This window comes from Schistocerca serialis, chromosome 10 (genome assembly GCF_023864345.2).
Source record: "Schistocerca serialis cubense isolate TAMUIC-IGC-003099 chromosome 10, iqSchSeri2.2, whole genome shotgun sequence".
NCBI lineage: Eukaryota > Metazoa > Arthropoda > Insecta > Orthoptera > Acrididae > Schistocerca > Schistocerca serialis.
In genome coordinates, this window is record NC_064647.1 from 61483485 (window position 1) to 61506141 (window position 22657).

General features: G+C 38.2%; 1 protein-coding gene across 5 annotated transcripts in view; it reads right to left on the reverse strand.

Moving 5' to 3' along the window:
• The window catches only part of LOC126424752 (replication protein A 70 kDa DNA-binding subunit-like), a 415354-nt gene that overhangs the window by 230434 nt on the left and 162263 nt on the right, over positions 1-22657 (reverse strand). Inside the window, exons 14-15 of one of the 5 annotated variants that reach the window (XM_050087477.1) lie at positions 12828-13074; positions 4622-5160 (exon numbers count right to left, since the gene is read on the reverse strand). The exons of 2 other annotated variants lie outside the window; for them this stretch is intronic. In XM_050087477.1, coding sequence (XP_049943434.1) covers positions 12874-13074 — 201 coding nt within the window. In that variant the 3' untranslated portion in view covers positions 4622-5160; positions 12828-12873. Of the gene's footprint in view, positions 1-4621; positions 5161-12827; positions 13282-22657 lie in introns of those variants that run through there. 2 more of the 5 variants (XM_050087479.1, XM_050087478.1) reach the window with 2 other exon arrangements.

A 22657-nucleotide genomic window follows, 5' to 3' on the forward strand; every position in this document is an offset into this window, starting at 1 on the left:
AAAAACCTGGGAATTTTTTAGAATTCCGGGAATTTTTCATTGTTTTAGTTTTCAGTTACATTTTTGTACTTTTGACTGGTAAGAACCGAGGCTCTAAAAAACAAAGAATATCCCTTTATCTCGCTACTGCAGAATAATATTGCAGCATAAAACATGAATGAGAGAAAGAATAAAACTTAAGTTGCAAAGAAAATGTGCGTATACAACAAAACACAGAACACATACAAGCATCTGCCAGCAGCAAAATGTGTCAAAGGCTTTAGAAAGATTATGCAATGCTTCGTAACAACAAATTGCCTCTGTTGAGCGTGATGTCACAACTGTTTTCCTTAGATTCATTTGAGCAGTTGCGAATGCGCTCTTGGGCATGCGCTGTTGAGTCACGTGTAAGTAGTACCTTCTCCCACTTCTGGATACAGAAGTGTGGCTGTTAGTTGTACAAGCAGTAGCAGCGAACAGCCAGATGCTACCCGGAAAAATTTTACTAGGGCGCCTAAGCTGTCAGATGCACCCATGTGCAAAAGGCCTGGATCTAGGGGGCGTTTGATATTGGTACTTCCTGACTTATATTTTGTCGTGTTATAAAAAATGACCATTTGTGCCAAAACAGTCTTGTTAATTTGATGTACATTACAATGGCTACAATATTAGAAAGGCCTATTTCGTTTTATCTAGCGGACAGTGACAAAATAGACGTAATCAGATCGAGAAACCACAACGGTCATGGGTACTATTTATATTAACAGATTTTCAGTATTAGATAACGACATTTCGATTTTTCATGTAGCAAAACATTTGACAAACTTTGACGAGGTAATAGAGTCTTTCGCAGAAAGGAAAGCACACCATGTACAGTTGTAGCAAGATAGAGAGAAAAAATAGCTAGCACCTAAGGATTGAAGAAATGTATACTGCCTTCCTTGTTTCTTGCCTTTACTGTTTTTATGTATCCTATATTTAATTTTATGTCACACAAAACAGCAAATTATTAGCTAATAGGCAATAAAGAGTGCAAATTTTCTGAAGAGTTATTGTTCTCCCGGTTATAAATCATGCCATCCAGAATTTATTGCGAGGTTTTTTTTTAAAGAAGGGTAGGATGTCAAACCTGTCCTGAATATAGTTTGATGGCATCCATTACAAAATATACACGTTTGAATTCCACAGAACGAAATTCAGTGATGTGCAATAGAATGATACTGTGTGAAGAGGCATGGCGCTGCACTTTGGCACACCTAAGACAAAATAACATGTCTTACATGTTCTCGAAAATATGTGTTTAATGTATCAGACTTTTCAGAAATATGTGTGCTACAAAATGAACATATTTTTGAAAAGTCCTATCTCAAACTCTCGCGGGAGGGGGTAGGGGTACTATCTAGTAATGTCCCGGTTCAAAAATATCATAAATCCGCGCAGAGCAATCTGAGTTGTAGTGGGGAGGTGGGTCGTCCCCACCTGACCCGTGTTTATGTTTAATAATTTTGCTTAATCACCTTGCAGGAAAATTAAGTTTTTTGTCGGTTTGCTACAGAAATTTGGCTTTTATTAATCTTTTCTGCAGAGGCAGGCAATTTATTTGAAACGAAGTGTTTAATTCGCCACTATTGGCTAGTTTCAACTGTTCACAGCATTTCAAGTGCACGTTTTCAGTTTCTACGTATGGTGTGTTGCCATAATAAAGAACCAAACATGGGCAAATTGACATCCCGAAAAGCACATTGAAAAGCCTACTTCATTGTCGAGGCCTACTTCACTGGGAACCTGGACATACGAATGTGCACTTTAAGCCAGATCATGCATTTTAGTTTGGTTTACAAAATTCCGATGCTTTTGGAGTAGCCTCTGATGTCTTATTTCTTTTATGACATAATATAAGATCTTTTAATGTTTTACACGTACGAACATATGGGCTTCCCACATCATCGTAGCTGCGCAAGCCCAGTGATGCCTATCTGGCACTCTGACAACTGCTGGAACAAACCTGTGTCTAAAAGGTCGCGGGAAAATACAGTGAATGGTGGTTTGAAAAGCATTACTTTCAAAGTAAATTTCCTTTTACGCAAGATAGACTATTTGAGAGAATGTACGATGAATTTCTTGAATCAGAGTGTTTCACTCTCATTTAAAAATCAACTCTTTGATGACGAGCCAGTTAGAAGAATTTCAAGCCAAGAAGATCAGACATTTATGTCGTTATTAAAAATTTTACTCGCACATTTGTGTATGTAACACGCCACGCGCAAAAAAGATCAACATTATATGTGAAAGCTTAGCTTCTCTTGCACCTTATTAATCTTTGAGACAAATATTGTATGTGAAAGCTTTGCTGTTCTTGTAGCAACACTATGTATATTAATTTAAACCGTAACCTTTCCTATTTGTGTGTTCGCGCAACTTGACAGTGATGTTGCTATTGGCTGACTGCATCAGGTGTCCTATGCTCTGAATATCAACTGTCATCGGCTGGCGAGGTCACGTGACATGAGCTATGACTGGCTTACAAAGGAGCATCGTGTTGTGACTTGGCAAGACAGCCAAGCCACTATGAGAGGAAGCCGAAAGGAACGCGTTTAAGCTCACGTAGGCTGGCGTGAGGTCTGGAACAGTTAAAGGAGTTGGGTCTAGTAAAAAAAGAACGGAGCTTCTGGAATACTTAACTTTAATCCATAATTGGTGAACATTGATCTGACGGTACATGCATCACAAGATAAATAGCAAATGATAATGGCGCCTTGCTAGGTCGTAGCAAATGACGTAGCTGAAGGCTATGCTAACTATCGTCTCGGCAAATGAGAGCGTAATTTGTCAGTGAATCATCGCTAGCAAAGTCGGCTGTACAATTGGGGCGAGTGCTAGGAAGGCTCTCTAGACCTGCCGTGTGGCGGCGCTCAGTCTGCAACCACTGATAGTGGCGACACGCGGGTCCGACGTATACTAGCGGACCGTGGCCGATTTAAAGGCTACCACCTAGCAAGTGTGGTGTCTGGTGGTGACACCACACATTGCTATGTTGATTCGTTTTCTAAAGGTCTGGGAAATTCTACACCGCTATATAAAACCATAACCATTCAAAGGAATGGTAAGTTTTACAGTTCCGACGGAAAGTATACTGTCACATAACATGGAAAAAGTGTATTTTCAGCTGGGAGAAAGTGTATCTTTAACCAGGAAATCTGGGAATTTTTTTTTCCCTTGTCCACGTATACACCCTGTACTATCTCGCTCTACAAGCAGTTCATAGAGATTAGCTAGAAAAATATATATACTTGCAGATGGAGGTCTGTCTATACCCACAGGTATGTTTAATTTTCCAACAATAGTTTATCACAGAAAGTTCAGTGACACCTTCGACACTTCTAGAACTTACATCTATGGGACAGTAATTATTAACACTTTTTGCACATACTGAAACACCACCATAAGGCTTGATCTCCCTCCTGAAAGATGAACAGAGATTCTTTTTTAATAGGTGCATAATAAGATTCTTCTTTGGTATACCAGTACTCGGTAATAACTGAAACATGCTATGCTGCCCAAATCACTGTGCTTATATCCTAGGCTTGTGAAGTTTTGGTGGATAATCTTGAATGTATGTGGATTGGTGCATCATATCTGCAGATTTAACTTCAACCTGTGTACTAAGTAAATTCGCAGGCTATATTTTTTTTGTTTGAACCCATAAATAACCTCATTAAGCAAAGCAAATGTACTTGTCAAACTGGTAAGAGCACACAAAAAGGCAACAAATGTAAAAAAAAAAAAAAAAAAAAAAAAAGAGGAGAAGATAGATTCTAAAGGAGCTCCTGACAGCTAAATGTAAAACGTAATTGTTTTACGAGATATTACTTATTTAATATCTTTCATTCCGAAACCTAAGAACACTGTCAATTTAGTGTCTTCAAGCTATAATGCTACTTTATTGAGCATGACAACAAACATGCCTGAGATAACAGAGCACTGTGGCATTACCTAAGAAGACATTGCTGCACTGGATGTGAAGTGCACAATTTACTCTATCAGCATGTGTTCCAAAAGATGGTCTCACACTACTCTGTACCATAATGAATATATCTGTGGTAAATCCATTAATCAGCTTATAATGTTACTCATAATCCATCTTGATCGCAATTTAAAAAAAAAATTTTTTTTTATTCATATGACCGGTTCCGGTTCATCCAGAACCATCTTCAGATCTGATATATTTCAGTTACAGGAGTAACTGTGACGCAGCATGTGAAAGTTGCTGGATTTGGACGGGTTACTCCTGTAACTGAAATATATCAGATCTGAAGATGGTTCTGGATGAACCGAAACCAGTCATATGAATTTTAAAAAAAAAGCAGTTAAGACGGATTATAAGTAACATTATACAATCACAAGAAACTATCCCATCAGATATTATGTCTGTTTTTGCAAGACAGTCATCATTGACAGAAAATTGAACAATTACATTTTCACATGAAGTCCCTACACTTGCAGCTGATCAAACCGTATCTGAAGAGAGAGCTACCAGCCCACACTTTCTACAGGTGGTAAGACTACTAGTTACCAGAACTATGAAATATCTATTCATTCATAAAACTCTTTTTATTACAAATTCATTACTAATGTGCATAAATTTCAGGAAATCTTTATCATTTAATTACACTATGTATATATACACGGGCAAGTGTAAAAATTAATCTTACACAATTTTTCATAGAAAGTTATTTATGTTAAATATAATGAAACATATATTATTGCAGCCGTATACAAAAATGAAAATGTTCAAAAATATGCTCCAGGCAGTATGTCCCAGCAAACAGTTAATAAATGGCAGTAAATAATTATAAACAATGTCTACTTCCATAAAATAAAGAAGCATCCCTTACTAGTAACAGGAAATCTGAAACTACATTTTGGAATATGTGTGTCATGTCAGTTTTAAAATTATTTACACATCTCTATAAAATCTTTGTGAAGACTGTTCAATGCTTGCCACATTCATCTTAGTATATGGTATGGAGAACACATTTTCCAATCATTCCACTTTGCACCAGCTCTCTGCACAATTCACTAGGACATTCCACTGGTAGTCTTGATGTCTGAAATAATTTTCATGTAGTATTTCCTAATATCCACTGGCTTCATGTCCATCACTATAACCCTCAGTCTGGACTGTAAGAAAAAATTTCCATAAATCACAAATGAAAGAAAACAGCAGGCACAATTTATGATGATTCCATTACACTACTGGAATTGTTAGTATTCTAATGGATAACTGTGCGGCAACGACTCTAATTTATTTTGTGAAGATGGTGCACCATAGCTCATAAGAACTTTTAAAACACTGTATTTAGCTACCAACTGGTTTGCATCTTCAGATGATGATCAGGTCATTTATAACAGCTTACATGGCAGTATTAGAACTGTGTAAAATCCAACCTACATAAATGCTGTAAATAATGAAATGTAGCACATTATACAGTCAGTCATAAAATATACCAACACTTAATATTCACCTACATATTACAGCCATGCTCCAACTTTTGGCCTGGAGCGAATCAAAGCTTATTATGAATCTTGGCAGTTGAAATCTGATGTTTTTCAAATGACTTGCTAATGTGAAAAATGTCAAGTCACACAGTGGTTCAGACTCCACCATACACCATAGCTGCCCACCTTGGTATAGAAAAACTAACTGTTTTAGAGTGACTCATCTCTACACTTGCCTCCGAATACAGTTTCGTTGCTTTTCACCAAAACATTGTACAACTTTTGACAGTTCTGTGAGACGAGATTTCAGGAACAGCACAGTGTAGAAAATGAATTGAGTTTGGTGTTGCACCAGATATTGTCTCTTTCTAAATGAAATTAGAAGAGACTGATTTAAAAAATTTTGTCTTCTGCTCAATAGCAGTTATTACAGAAGCACAAATCTGAACAATAATACACATAAGAGAGTTTCTGAAATGACTTGGAATTGCAACCAATGTCTATATCTGGGTCAACAGTGGGTTTAATGGGCAAAAGTAACAACTCACCAACTAGTTAACATGGTGAATTGTCGACAGGCATACAAACAAGAGCAAGAACATTGCTGGCTTTTGGACAAATCCTTCTTTAATGCTGCAAGGAGTGCATGACAGCTGTACCTCAAGGACAACTTGTCCAAAGCTAGCAATGTTCTAACTTTTTTTGGTGCCTCAACTAGTCAGTGCATTGTTACTTTCCATTACCTTACTTGGATCAACATTTGGTTGCTAACAACCTTCCTCTGTCATGGAAAAGATAAACATAACAGAAGATCTCATCTTCACTATCCAATGTTGAAGAGCTTATTGTGTCTTTCTCCAAAACCCATGCTTAATCATTTGATAAAGAGCAATTTCAAGTTCCACAAAAATAACAAAATCCTAGTTTTTTTTTTTTTTTTTTCTTTTTACTCAGATTGAGTTTTTCTGTTAAGCATGTTGAAATGTCCCCCACTGTTGTGTGAGATAGTTTAGAATAGATTTTCAGTCACCATTAATTATTAATTCTGACCTACATTTTTGCTTAAATGACCAAAGTACCTATGTGTATGTCTTTCCCGTTGTGGACTTCCTTCACTCTGCATCTTCTTCTGCATTGAGAGCTGAAATGTCCCCCCCCCCCCTCCCCCAAATCTAGAGCAGCAGTTCCCAATCTGGGGGTAATTACCTCCTCAGACAAAAAATGGAATTTTATGAGGGATAAAAACAAAAGGGATCAACTAGTTTCAATCATGAAACTAAATTATTTTTAAAAGAGAGTAATTATTATTGCTATTAAATACATTACCATTAATTAAACTCATTTTTCAAATACTAACATTAACACAGGGAGCAGTTTGGTGACAGTTGCAGCTTGTGAAATGTATGTATGATCATCATCTACCTCACATAGTTCACCCACTACACACATACTTTTTACTTTGTAAAATGCATCTAATGACAGTAAAATTCAGACAAATACACTGTACAGTCTCAAATATTTCACAAAAATGCCTTCTCTGAATTGTAGGTAGCTCCCACAAAGGACCATAAATTGCTGTGTTACTCACTTCACAACAGATACATGAACAAATTGACAGCACAACACAATAGCAAATATATAATAGATTATGCATCACTGTAAGACCTACATGGCATTATTATTATTATTTCTTTCCTTTCTCAGACGTTATGTCTGGTTAAAAATGGAATGTGACGCGGACCTTGATCAAGCGTGACTTCCTTTTAACTGTACGGTATATGTTACATTGCATTTAGGAACTTTCGGGTAATTGAACATGTATCAATAATTGCAGATTTCTGTAGTTGTATATACACATTTGGATGTAGCTGTACTGTGTTGATGTACTGGTGGATATTGTGTGGTATGACTCCTGTAGTTGATAGTATAATTGGTATAATGTCAACTTTATCCTGATGCCACATGTCCTTGACTTCCTCAGCCAGTTGGATGTATTTTTCAATTTTTTCTCCAGTCATCTTCTGTATATTTGTTTTACTGGGTATGGATATTTCGATTAGTTGTGTTAATTTCTTATTTTTATTGGTGAGTATGGTGTCAGGTTTGTTATGTGGTGTTATTTTATCTGTTATAATGGTTCTGTTCCAGTATAATGTGTATTCATCATTCTCCAGTACATTTTGTGGTGCATACTTGTATGTGGGAACGTGTTGTTTTATTAGTTTATATTGTATGGCAAGTTGTTGACGTATTATTTTTGCTACATTGTCATGTCTTCTGGTGTATCTGTATTTGCTAGTATTGTACATCCGCTTGTTATGTGATTTACTGTTTCTATTTGTTGTTTGCAAAGTCTGCATTTATCTGTTGTGGTATTGGGATCTTTAATAATATGCTTGCTGTAATATCTGGTGTTTATTGTTTGATCCTGTATTGCAATCATGAATCCTTCCATCTCACAGTATATATTGCCTTTTCTTAGCCATGTGTTGGATGTGTCTTGATCTATGTGTGGCTGTGTTAGATGATACGGATGCTTGCCATGTTGTGGTTCCTATTTCCAATTTACTTTCTTCGTATCTGTTGATGTTATGTTATCTAAAGGCTTGTGGAAGTGGTTATGAAATTCGAATGGTGTAGCCGATGTATTTATATGAGTGATTGCTTTGTGTATTTTGCTAGTTTCTGCTCGTTCTATAAAGAATTTTCTTAAATTGTCTACCTGTCCATAATGTAGGTTTTTTATGTTGATAAATCTCATTCCTCCTTCCTTTCCGCTTAATGTGAATCTTTCTGTTGCTGAATGTATGTGATGTATTCTATATTTGTGGCATTGTGATCGTGTAAGTGTATTGAGTGCTTCTAGGTCTGTGTTACTCCATTTCACTACTCCAAATGAGTAGGTCAATATTGTTATAGCATTAGTATTTATAGCTTTTGTCTTGTTTCTTGCTGTCAGTTCTGTTTTCAGTATTTTTGTTAGTCTTTGTCTATATTTTTCTTTTAGTTCTTCTTTAATATTTGTATTATCTATTCCTATTTTTTGTCTGTATCCTAGATATTTATAGGCATCTGTTTTTTCCATCACTTCTATGCAGTCGCTGTGGTTATCCAATACGTAATAATCTTGTTTATTGTGTTTTCCCTTGACTATGCTATTTTTCTTACATTTGTCTGTTCCAAAAGCCATATTTATATCATTGCTGAATACTTCTGTTATCTTTAGTAATTGCTTGAGTTGTTGATTTGTTGCTGCCAGTAGTTTTAGATCATCCATATACAGCAAATGTGTGATTTTGTGTGGGTATGTTTCAGTAATATTATAGCCATAATTTCTATTATTTAGCATGCTGGATAGTGGGTTCAGAGCTAGGCAGAACCAGAAAGGACTTAATGAGTCTCCTTGGTATATTTCACGCTTAATCTGTATTGGCTGTGATGTGATATTATTTGAATTAGTTTGGATATTAAGTGTCGATTTCCAATTTTTCATTACTATGTTTAGGAAATGTATTAATTTAGGATCTACTTTGTATATTTCCAATATTTGTAGTAACTATGAGTGGGGTACACTATCAAAAGGTTTTTGGTAATCAATGTATGCGTAGTGTAGCGACCTTTGTTTAGTTTTAGCTTGATATGTCACCTCTGCATCTATTGGCAGTTGCTCTTTACGTCCTCGTGCTCCTTTGCAGCAGCCTTTTTGTTCTTCATTTATAATTTTGTTCTGTGTTGTATGTGTCATTAATTTCTGTGACACTTGTGTCTGTATGTGTGGATGGATATGTGCGTGTGTGCGAGTGTATACCTGTCTCTTTTTCCCCCTAAGGTAAGTCTTTCCGCTCCCGGGATTGGAATGACTCCTTACCCTCTCCCTTAAAACCCACTTCCTTTCGTCTTCCCCTCTCCTTCCCTCTTTCCTGATGAGGCAACAGTTTGTTGCGAAAGCTTGAATTTTGTGTGTATGTTTGTGTTTGTTTGTGTGTCTATCGACCTGCCAGCGCTTTTGTTCGGTAAGTCACCTCATCTTTGTTTTATATATTGTTGTTGTTGTTGTGGTCTTCAGTCCTGAGACTGGTTTGATGCAGCTCTCCATGCTACTCTATCCTGTGCAAGCTTTTTCATCTCCCAGTACCTACTGCAACCTACATCCTTCTGAATCTGCTTAGTGTATTCATCTCTTGGTCTCCCTCTACGATTTTTACCCTCCACGCTGCCCTCCAATACTAAATTGGTGATCCCTTGATGCCTCAGAACATGTCCCACCAACCGATCCCTTCTTCTGGTCAAGTTGTGCCACAAACTTCTCTTCTCCCCAATCCTATTCAACACTTCCTCATTAGTTATGTGATCTACCCATCTAATCTTCAGCATTCTTCTGTAGCACCACATTTCGAAAGCTTCTATTCTCTTCTTGTCCAAACTATTTATCGTCCATGTTTCACTTCCATACATGGCTACACTCCATACGAATACTTTCAGAAATGACTTCCTGACAGTTAAATCAATACTGGATGTTAACAAATTTCTCTTCTTCAGAAACGCTTTCCTTGCCATTGCCAGCCTACATTTTATATCCTCTCTACTTCGACCATCATCAGTTATTTTGCTCCCCAAATAGCAAAACTCCTTTACTACTTTAAGTGCCTCATTTCCTAATCTAATTCCCTCAGCATCACCCGACTTAATTAGACTACATTCCATTATCCTTGTTTTGCTTTTGTTGATGTTCATCTTATATCCTCCTTTCAAGACACTGTCCATTCCATTCAACTGCTCTTCCAAGTCCTTTGCTGTCTCTGACAGAATTACAATGTCATCGGCGAACCTCAAAGTTTTTATTTCTTCTCCATGAATTTTAATACCTACTCCGAATTTTTCTTTTGTTTCCTTTACTGCTTGCTCAATATACATATTGAACAACATCGGGGAGAGGCTACAACCCTGTCTTACCCCCTTCCCAACCACTGCTTCCCTTTCACGTCCCTCGACTCTTATAACTGCCATCTGGTTTCTGTACAAATTGTAAATAGCCTTTCGCTCCCTGTATTTTACCCCTCCCACCTTTAGAATTTGAAAGAGTGTATTCCAGTCAACATTGTCAAAAGCTTTCTCTAAGTCTACAAATGCTAGAAACGTAGGTTTGCCTTTCCTTAATCTTTCTTCTAAGATAAGTCGTAAGGTCAGTATTGCCTCACGTGTTCCAGTGTTTTTACGGAATCCAAACTGATCTTCCCCGAGGTTGGCTTCTACTAGTTTTTCCATTCGTCTGTAAAGAATTCGTGTTAGTATTTTGCAGCTGTGACTTATTAAGCTGATAGTTCGGTAATTTTCACATCTGTCAACACCTGCTTTCTTTGGGATTGGAATTATTATATTCTTCTTGAAGTCTGAGGGTATTTCGCCTGTTTCATACATCTTTTATATATATATATATATATATATATATAAAAACAAAGATGAGGTGACTTACCGAACAAAAGCGCTGGCAGGTCGATAGACACACAAACAAACACAAACACACACACAAAATTCAAGCTTTCGCAACAAACTGTTGCCTCATCAGGAAAGAGGGAAGGAGAGGGGAAGACGAAAGGAAGTGGGTTTTAAGGGAGAGGGTAAGGAGTCATTCCAATCCCGGGAGCGGAAAGACTTACCTTAGGGGGAAAAAAGGACAGGTATACACTCGCACACACGCACATATCCATCCACACATACAGACACAAGCAGACATATTTAAAGACCAATAATTTTTCCCACGTGGAATGTTTCCTTCCATTATATATATATATATATATATATATATATATATATATATATATATATATATATATGTGTGTGTGTGTGTGGGGGGGGGGGGGGGGTGGAGGCTCATCTGCTAAATAACTTTGTCTGAAAACTGATATATATATTAGTGACGAGTTTGACGAGTATCTGCTAACATTACAGGATATTGGACTCCTAGGATGAACTAAAGCTCTTGTGTTCTCCACTGGTACAAATACGAAGTCAGTATTGTGGCATTGCTGTGTGACTGATGACTGTGGAAGACAACCAGAAGAAGCCATTATTGAACTCAGTTTACAGGTAATGAATGCACCTCACAATCCACCAATCTACAAAGGGGGGGTCTGAGGAATGTCAAATATTGATGTCACTCTAGCAAACACGGTTGCTGAGTGCCACGTGAAAGGCTGGAGGGTTGCGAGCGGAATGACATCGAGTGACCACAGTATCATACGCTATACCATCAATGGAAGGGAAACCTAAGATGCCACACAAAACATGCATGTAAGGCCCAAAAAGATCAAGGATGCTAACTGTGAAGAAGAAAGAAGAGTGTTTCAGTGTCCAGGAGGTCCATGGCTGGGTGATTTCATGTATAGGTACCACACAAAGCTCTGTAACATTACATATTTCAATTTTATGTAGAAGTAATAATATAATATTAACTACATACAGCAAGTTTTTAAAGTTTTTGTTTATTAAATATTTTTTAGCTAATCATGTTTACTTTATCCTCAATGTGAAATCCAGATGTTCCTCGGGTGCTGTTATATCTCTGAAATTCAATCATTTTGCAGCTGGTATAAGCTTGTACGAGGTCTCAGCAGCCAGATACTGTGGCCGTGTGTGTGAGTTGCATATATATGACTGTGTGTTTGAATGTTGTATATTTCTGATGAAGGCCTTGTTTCTGACAGTCTTTTTGTTGTGCCCACCTGCAACTCTACGACTCCGCATCTCCGCTATATGGTGAGTAGCAACTATCCTTTTCATAGTATTGGAACATGTGTACCAACAGGATAAAAATGAAAATCGGATAATAAAGCCCACAAAATTTAAAAAAAAAAAAAAAAAAAAAAAAATTCTCATACATTTTGATCACATCTCATATAAATTTTCCCATTGTCAACCAGTAGTAGCTGAAATATTCCCCCACACCTTCGTCCCTCAGTTCTCAATGCAGGTGACAAAACTCGCATAGTGTACTTAGGTTTCTAGTGAGAGACTGATCCATTGCTTCCTTTGCTTTTGCAGAATTAAGCTATGCATTTATCTCAGACGATCGCCACATGTCCATCATCTCAAGAAGCAGTTCACTTGATTGCAGCTGACAGTATGTTGGACGTTACTCGACTGCAGTGGACAAGCATCAGAGATGGTCAGCAGGTGGCTGACCAATGAGTTTAACAAATAGTCCAAGTAGATGTATGCAATTCATCATTAAGTCTATCAATATAATCTACATTCCCCCCCCCCCCCCCCCCCCAAAAAAAAAAACTGAATTAAAAACAGCATCCCAACATATAACTGCACACTTTCTGTGACAAGAAACAGTTACTCACAGCCTGCTGCTTCCAGCTGCTCAGTCGAAATGTTGACATCTTCCAGTCAGTGAGTGACACTGTGATACCAGTCACGCAGCTCGTGTGCCTCTGGTATGTCAGGGTTCACTTTGACAGTGCTCCACGGCTGAACCGATGCTGAGCGCTGACCGCCAAAGTCTGATTGTTTGGCACTCCTTACTGCCAGCACAGAACCAGGAGCCTCCGAGAACTCTTCAGCCTGTTTACCCCACAAAGTCAGCTTCATCTATGAGGGGAAAAAGAAAAACTCTGATTAAAATTGCTTTGTGATTGGCATTTCAGCGAGTCTAGTATCAGGGACCAGCCAGCAGCCTATCTCGGTTCTCTCTCGACTATCGTGTGCTCGCTGTGTTGCCTGCTCTGTCAGAACATGCAGAACTTTGGAAAGCATAGCTGACTGTACACTTGCAACACAGCCCATAGTCACTGCAATCTGTCAGTAACAAAGTAAATTTAATCAGAGTATAGCTGAGGGAGTAATTAATGTATAGCTTTGCGAATTGTGGTATGAACTTTACTGATAAGATTTTTTCCCAACTGAGTAATAAGGCAGTCTTACAGGATGGCTGGTTCCTTTTATTTTCTTTAATTTCAGAATTTGCAAGTGAGTGCCCAAATATCAATTTTCTAAAGCCGTATCACACACTTCAAAATAAAATTCTGGGGATGGTGTGGCAGAGGGGAGTGAGATCGTGGGAAGAAGACTGAAAATTTCTCAGTGCTGTGGCATATGAAGTACAAAACATTCAAAACATTTGAAGCTTTTTCTCCAACAGAAGTGCCCATAAGTGAGAGCGGGTGAAGCATAACCGTGGGGTAGCACGATTGATTTTTTGTGAGAGGTACGGTTTTTACTTTTATTTGAATTCCATACTTATCTTCAAATTGACATAATTATTAACAAATGTTCAATCATAATTTTCTCATGAGAAAGATATTAATCTCAAGACAATGCAAATATGCATTACACATTAAAATTTGGTACAAAAATATGAAATACCAAATAAAGAATAAAATACTTTCTTTATTTTTAAGGGATTACTTTGTAAGTACAAATATAACATTAGAAAACACAACTGCGTATGCTGTAATGTAACAGCAGTACCCACTTCTTGTCGTATATGATACATATAATATATTGGGTTGATGCACAAGTTCATAGCATTGTCCCGTAAGTTTAATAAACACAACAGTACACACAACAGAGACTTCAGTCATTATGAATATATTCTCCTTCACTACTCACAACAGTCTGCCAATACTGGGTAACTTTTCGATTCCACAATAGTATAAATCACACGGTTTTGAGGAGAAGAACTGTCGGGCCATGTTCGGATCGTATTTTCATTCAAAAATAAATTCTTTGTAGGTTGTTCGATAGAGAGCAGAAATGGTTAAAATCTGAGTTCATCCAGAAATAAAATGTTTTGGAGGTTGTTCCATACACAGCAAAAATGGTTAAAATCTGAGGGCACAAGGTCGAGTGAATAAGGTCAGTACAGAATGACATCCCAACCCAACTTCTGTGCAGTGCTTTTTCCTTTCTTTCTTTGTCTTTTTAAAAGCAAAATGCAGGAGGTTGTTATTGTGGAGTAGCATCATTTCATCAAGTCTTCCTGCTTGTTGTTCTTGGACTGTGTCTGCAAGACATCTCTGTTGACAATGTCAGCATTGACACTTACACCATTGATGCTTACACCTCAGGGAGGCAATTCATGGCACACCACTCTGTCGCTATTCCACCAGATGCATAACATTATCTTTGATGTGCACATGTACAGGGAATTGCTGCTCTGTTTGGGCTTAACCATTCCTTTCTTTTCCTTATATTAGCATTTCTTGTCACCAGTAATGATGCACGATAGGACTGGATGATGGTGTTCACAACCCGGATAATGATGAGCAAGCAGAGATGCACATAGGGCCTCTGATTTTTGTAATTTTGTCTTAAGAGCATGCAGTAGCCATACACTCAATTTTTAAACCTGCCCATTGCATGCAAACGTCGCACGACAATGGAATGATTACAATTCGTCACGTTTGCCAGGTCTCGAGCATACTGATGTGGATCACTGTGGATTAATGTGTCTGAACGATCTTCATCAAACCCTAAAGGTTTTCCTGAATGTGGACAGTCACTGATGTCAAAACAATCCTCCTCAAAACGAGAAAGCCATTTTCTTGCTGTACTTTGTCCAATGGCACTATCCCCATACACAGCACAAAAGTTTCTGGCTGCCTCCGCGACCCTCATCCCTTTGCTAAACTCAAACAGCAGAATATGTTGTAAGTGTTTCAATTTCTCCATTTTATAGTGTCCACAGCTCCACTCACTACCTCCAAATGACATGTTAACTCAAATAGCAATACTGAACTACAAATAAAAAATGACAACTGATAAATAATCCCACAGCAACCAGAATATCAATATGCAAAAGAAAAACACTACGGACTTAATCAGCACCCTAATACATTATGCCTCCCCCCCATGAACCATGGACATTTCCCTTGGTGGGGAGGCTTGCGTGCCTCAACGATACAGATAGCCGTACCGTAGGTGCAACCACAACGGAGGGGTATCTGTTGAGAGGCCAGACAAACATGTGGTTCCTGAAGAAGGGCAGCAGCCTTTTCAGTAGTTGCAGGAGCAACAGTCTGGATGATTGACTGATCTGGCCTTGTAACACTAACCAAAATGGCCTTGCTGTTGTGGTACTGCAAATGGCTGAAAGCCAGAGGAAACTACAGCCGTCATTTTTCCCGAGGGCATGCAGCTTTACTGTATGACTAAATGATGATGGCGTCCTCTTGGGTAAAACATTCCAGAGGTAAAATAGTCCCACATTCGGATTTCTGGGCGGGGACTACTCAAGAGGACGTCGTTATCAGGAGAAAGAAAACGCGTTCTACGGATCGGAGCGTGGAATATCAGATCCCTTAATCAGGCAGGTAGGTTAGAAAATTTAAAAAGGGAAAAGGATAGGTTAAAGTTAGATATAGTGCAAATTAGTGAAGTTTGGTGGCAGGAGAAACAAGACTTTTGGTCAGGTGAATACAGAGTTATAAACACAAAATCAAATAGGGGTACTGCAGGAGTAGGTTTAATAATGAACAAAAAAAATAGGAGTGCGGGTAAGGTACTAAAAACAGCATAGTGAACGCATTATTGTGGCCAAGATAGGCACAAAGCCCACGCCTACTACAGTAGTACAAGTTTATATGCCAACTAGCTCTGCAGATGATGAAGAAATTGATGAAATGTATGATGAGATAAAAGAAATTATTCAGGTAGTGAAGGGAGATGAAAACTTAATAGTCATGGGTGACTGGAATTCGACAGTAGGAAAAGGAAGAGAAGGAAACGTAGTAGGTGAATACGTATTGGGGCTAAAAATGAAAGAGGAAGCCACCTGGTAGAATTTTGCACAGAGCATAGCTTAATCATAGCTAACACTTGGTTCAAGAATCATGAAAGAAGGTTGTATACATGGAAGTACCCTGGAGACACTAGAAGGTTTCAGATAGATTATATAATGGTAAGACAGAGATTTAGGAACCAGGTTTTAAATTGTAAGACATTTCCAGGTGCAGAAGTGGACTCTGACCACAATCTATTGGTTATGAACTGCAGATTAAAACTGAAGAAACTGCAAAAAGGTGGGAATTTAAGGAGATGGGACCTGGATAAACTGAAAGAACCAGAGGTTGTACAGAGTTTCAGGGAGAGCATAAGGGAACAATTGACAGGAATGGGGGAAAGTAATACAGTATAAGAAGAATGGGTAGCTTTGAGGAATGAAATAGTGAAGGCAGCAGAGGATCAAGTAGGTAAAAAGACGAGGGCTAGTAGAAATCCATGGGCAATAGAAGAGATACTGAATTTAACTGATGAAAGGAGAAAATACAAAAATGCAGTAAATGAAGCAGGCAAAAAGGAATACAAACGTCTCAAAAATGAGATCGACAGGAAGTGCAAAATGGCTAAGCAGGGATGGCTAGAGGACAAAAGTAAGGATGTAGAGGCATATCTCACGAGGAGTAAGATAGATACTGCCTACAGGAAAATTGAAGAGACCTTTGGAGAAATAAGAACCACTTGTATGAATATCAAGAACTCAGATGGAAACCCAGTTCTAAGCAAAGAAGGGAAAGCAGAAAGGTGGAAGGAGTATATAGAGGATCTATACATGGGCGATGTACTTGAGGACAATATTATGAAAATGGAAGAGGATGTAGATGAAGATGAAATGGGAGATACGATACTGCGTAAAGAGTTCGACAGAGCACTGAAAGATCTGAGTTGAAACAAGGCCCCGAGAGTAGACAACATTCTATTAGAACTACTGACAGCCTTGGGAGAGTCAGTCCTGTCAAAACTCTACCATCTCGTGAGCAAGATGTATGAGACAGGCGAAATTCCCTCAGACTTCAAGAAGAATATAATAATTCCAATCCCAAAGAAAGCAGGTGCTGACAGATGTGAAAATTACTGAACTATCAGTTTAATAAGTCACAGCTGCAAAATACTAACACGAATTCTTTACAGACAAATGGAAAAACTGGTAGAAGCCAACCTCGGGGAAGATCAGTTTGGATTCCGTAGAAATGTTGGAACACGTGAGGCAATACTAACCCTACGACTTATCTTAGAAGAAAGATTAAGGAAAGGCAACCTACATTTCTAGAATTTGTATACTTAGAGAGAGCTTTTGACAATGTTGACTGGAATACTCTCTTTCAAATCCTGAAGGTGGCAGGGGTAAAATACAGGGAGTGGAAGGATATTTACAATTTGTAGAGAAAGCAGATGGCAGTTATAAGAGTCAATGAACATGAAAGGGGAAGCAGTGTTTGGGAAGGGAGTGAGACAGGGTTGTAACCTCTCCCCGATGCTATTCAATCTGTATATTGAGCAAGCAGTAAAGGAAACAAAAGAAAACTTCGGAGCAGGAAATAAAATCCATGGAGAAGAAATAAAAACTTTGAGGTTCGCCGATGACATTGTAATTCTGTCAGAGACAGCAAAGGACTTGGAAGAGCAGTTGAACGGAATGGACAGTTTCTTGAAAGGAGGATATAAGATGAACATCAACAAAAGCAAAACGAGGATAATGGAATGTAGTCGAGGCGCTTAAAGTAGTAAAGGAGTTTTGCTATTTGGGGAACATAATAACTGGTGATGGTCAAAGTAGTGAGGATATAAAATGTAGACTGGCTATGGCAAGGAAAACGTTTCTGAAGAAGAGAAATTTGTTAACATCGAGTATTGATTTAAGTGTCAGGAAATCGTTTCTGAAAGTATATGTATGGAGTGTAGCCATGTATGGAAGTGAAACATGGACGATGCATAGTTTAGACAAGAAGAGAATATAAGCTTTCGAAATGTGGTGCTACAGAAGAATGCTGAAGATTAGATGGGTAGATCACATAACTAATGAGGAGGTATTGAATAGAATTGGGGAGAAGAGGAGTTTGTGGCACAACTTGACTAGAAGAAGGGGTCGGTTGGTAGGACATACTCTGAGGCGTCAAGGGATCACCAATTTAGTACTGGAGGGCAAGTTGGAGGTTAAAAATCGTAGAGGGAGACCAAGAGATGAATACCATAAACAGATTCAGAAGGATGTAGGTTGCGGTAGGTACTGGGAGATGAAGGAGCTTGCACAGGATAGAGTAGCATGGAGAGCTGCATCAAACCAGTCTCAGGACTGAAGACCACAACAACAACAATACAATATGGTACACTACAATTCCATTACATACATTTATGGTCATATCTGTTATTATTAACTTCAACTAATTATCGTCCAATAACTCAAAAGGTATACAGGAATTACTTTAATAGAATTTTTGTTCCAGCAGTTGCAACTGTTCATAAAATAAACTGGTCCTAATTAATAATAGTTTAAAATGTAAAATAAAATAGAGTAATTTGTATAAAATAAGAATTGTTATATGGAATTACCACAATTATAAGTAAGTGAAAGATCAGTTTAATTCTAACCAAAAGTATCATACTGACTGTTGAAAATACTCATTATGTAATATTTGGAACTGAAAGCATTTGTATTTGATGAAACTAATCCTATGAATTATGTTCACGTTTATTTTTTTACTCTTGCCTATTTCTATAAACGTCTTTCATCAGTGTCAAATAAGTAAAATATTATTTATAATAATGCAACAGGTTGCTGACATTCTTATAGTGTTACACAAGGGCATGCTGAAAAGTAATGCCTCCAATTATTCTATGTTAAAACTCCTAAACCTTTTTTTGAGTGTGGTCTGGCATTGCTACGCTGAACATGAGTGTGCTCCATGTTTGGTCAACTAGAAACCAGACTGCAGAACAATGTTTTTCATGCACCGTCATGCTACATGCTAAAATTCAGAGTCCTCTAGTGTCAAAGGGCTCCAACTTGCACCACTTAAACAGCAAAAATCTACCAAGTAACATGTACAACTTAACAAATTCAGTATTGAGAACACAATGAAAAATTCGAAGGTGTCGCTTTCCCGCGTGCGCTCGTATTTGTAATGGCGGCTGAGACCGCTTGACAGTAACACTTGCAGTAGCAATTGAGCAGTTTGTGGAGTAGTTTTTGAAAGGTAATGGACATTGTAAATCTTACTGATTTTTCAAAGTTGAGTAAAAGTTGAATTAAAGTGCAGGTCTGAAGTCGAGTTGAATAAAATGAACAGGTGAGGTATTACTCGGAGTCTGACATCCCCGAATAGCGAGCCAGATACCGGCATTTTCCCACAGCACGAAAATATGAGTTCTGCACCAATAATATATGACAAACAACAACTTTTGATGACTGACTACACTAAGTACAGATAAGACATGTGGTATCACCTGTTCTAGTAACAGTAATAATAATTGCAACATGCTTCAATCACAACTTGAAGCATACACAACATAAAAATTAAAATATTTGGGTTCAATTAATTTCTATATGTTTATGAATAGGAATGTTACAATGTATGGACTCTTAAATTTACATAGCAATCATGAGTAGCCACAAGCAACCAACCATCTTCCAATATGAGGCGTGTTGTAACAGACAACAAAATGCCAATGTTTGCAGACTATATGGGGATTAAGATAACTTTGTAATTGATGTTTCATCGAGTCTTGCAGAAGTTGCCAATTGTCAGTCAATCTTAGTTCTTCCTTGAGCACCACACGATCTGTGCAGTGCTGCCAGTTTTGTATGTGCGTGGAGAACCTTGTCGTATGTGGCTGGCTGAGCACTGATAATACTGACCTCACCTATACACAAAGTTATTTTATTCGAGCTATAATAGCACGGGAGACAGAAATTGTGATTCTTTGTCGTCGTGAATGCTTCTCTTGTAAAGGCCGTAGAATGCCGACAAAACATCATCGTTGGCATGCAGCAGTCACGTGTTAATGCAATCTGTATAGTTGCCTTATAGTCAAGTGAGCCCAAAAGGGTTAATAACAAACTAGGCACGGAAATAAAAGCATATAGCATACATTTACACACATTTTGTGACTGGTTTTGTCATTACAAAACCAAACTTTTGTTGCACGGTTGTGAAAAAAGCATAATGGATAGTGTGTCTCGATTGCCTCATCACAAATACAACAAATTTCTAGACTGTGTAGCTCAGCTGTTCCAGAACAGAACTATGAAAAAATTGGATTGTCAGTGGAGATTACGACACAATTTTCTTATGAAACAATCACTAGAGCATTTCACAATGCTGTAACTGGTTTCAGAGAGACAGTGGTCATTGGAGTAAAATCATATACTGTAAATGGTGACTAAATGTTCCTGTTTCTTTGTCAGCACACACTATGAGCCAAAATATTTTGACCACTGTCAACTGTAATATCAAATGCCGGCTGGTGCATTTCAGGCACGTGACAAGGTAAGGAAAATACATAAGCAGAGCAGAGACAAATGAGGAATCATTCAAGCGACAATACAATCCCACAATACAATTTTTATCTGGTACAAACTGTTGGCATACAGGCAGACACTACACATGTATGTCAATCGAAATATTATAGCAATTTTGCAACCTCATTATGGAGACCTGAGGATAGCGGTATAGAGGTCCCGGGCAATTTTAACTCATAAGGATTTGTCTTTAAAATGGGAATTACCTTGCAGATTAAACAGTTACAACCAGAATGGTCTTTGAAATAAACATAAAACTGTCAGTGCCCGTGAAACATTTAGAAAACGTTCTTGTAATTCTCCCAAGGCCACGATGAATTCTTAAAACCTTGCATTTTCTTTAACGTCAGTGAGCTTCGGGAATTGGACTGTGTTTTGTTGGATTGTGTCCCTTCTACAATATAATTTTCTTTTTAAATGCATCCCAATCAAATTAGAAAGAATTTGTTTCCCACTTTGCAATGTCTCACTGTGGATGCTGTGCAGTCAAGTCCACTTAAGATGTGTGATCTGCAACCAATTTCACATGATCTAACTTTCATTCCTGCACTCCTTTTTCCTTCACAAATTCAAAAATAGCGAGTTTTATACCGAAAAATGATGGGGTATGTCCTTGGACTTAACTAGTGTATTCTCCATACTCTTCGTTCAATTCCATAAAAACTGTTGCAACTGACACTGGAGTAATGTGTGCCACCCCAGAAATTTCACTATTTCTTCTTGTGCACCATGCCTGCAAATTTAGCACAAAGTGCTTCTCGATGTACAGAACAATGAATCTCATCTGTTGATGATGGTAATTTTTTGCTTTTTCATTGTCAACTAAATATTCAAATTCTTTCTGCTTGATACTGTAGTGTCATTTCATAACAAATCTGCAGTACCCACCACATATGTGATTGCGTAATACACAGACAATTCTCACCCCTCTCTGCTGACATCAAAATTTGACAATTGATTGCTAGACTGCCTCTGTGCAAACAACCACAGAACCTGTGAACATCTTTCATATCATGAACAAATAGCGAAAGGTAAACAACACAGAAACCACAATTCTTTCGAACTGAAATGAGTTGTGCAGACTGAAAAATGCCACACCACAATACAAAATGAAATGTTGCACTGTAATGGGTATGTCCGAGAAGGACCAATCAGAGCCAAGACAGGTTGAGCCTTGTCCCTCACCCCCTACAGACGTGAAGTTTTGCATGCTGGGATCACCCCTGGTTAAGTGCATCTATGGAAAGTGGTTAAAAGATCGTAAAACAGTGTGTGGGTGAAAAAGTGTCTACAACTCATCACAGAACACGACAATATCCTGCTTGCCCACTCTGTAAGGCAGGATGTTCACCTGGACGTCCATGAGACTTTAGATAGTGGTCAGAGGCACTATGACAGATGTGGATTAGGTAGCATTATTGAAGACCACCTGCACCCCTTCATGCTTGATGTCTTACCCCTTGGTGTTGGCATTTTTCCAGAATCATGTGTCAGTGGTGCTTGCAGTGAAGTTACACTGGTGATTAGATTATCAAATACCTCTGATCTGAACCCAATGGAACACTCGTGGGATGCCATCAAGGGGCTAGCTTCAATCCCACAAACCACTGTCTCGTGTTCCACTTTGGGTTTACATTTATGTTCTGCAGAAAGCCTCCTTTGACCAGGAGGCACTCCTCTTTCAGAGACTGTTTACGAACCTCGGTAGTACATGATGACCTGCTGAAGTGTCGGAACATCAATGTTGTTGATGACCTAAATGGCTGTTTTCAGGTCAGCGATGGTTCTGGCATTATTTCTGTACATCTTGTCTTTAATATATTTCCACAAAAAGGAGTCGCATGTGTTCAGAACCGGAGAATAGGGCAGCCAATC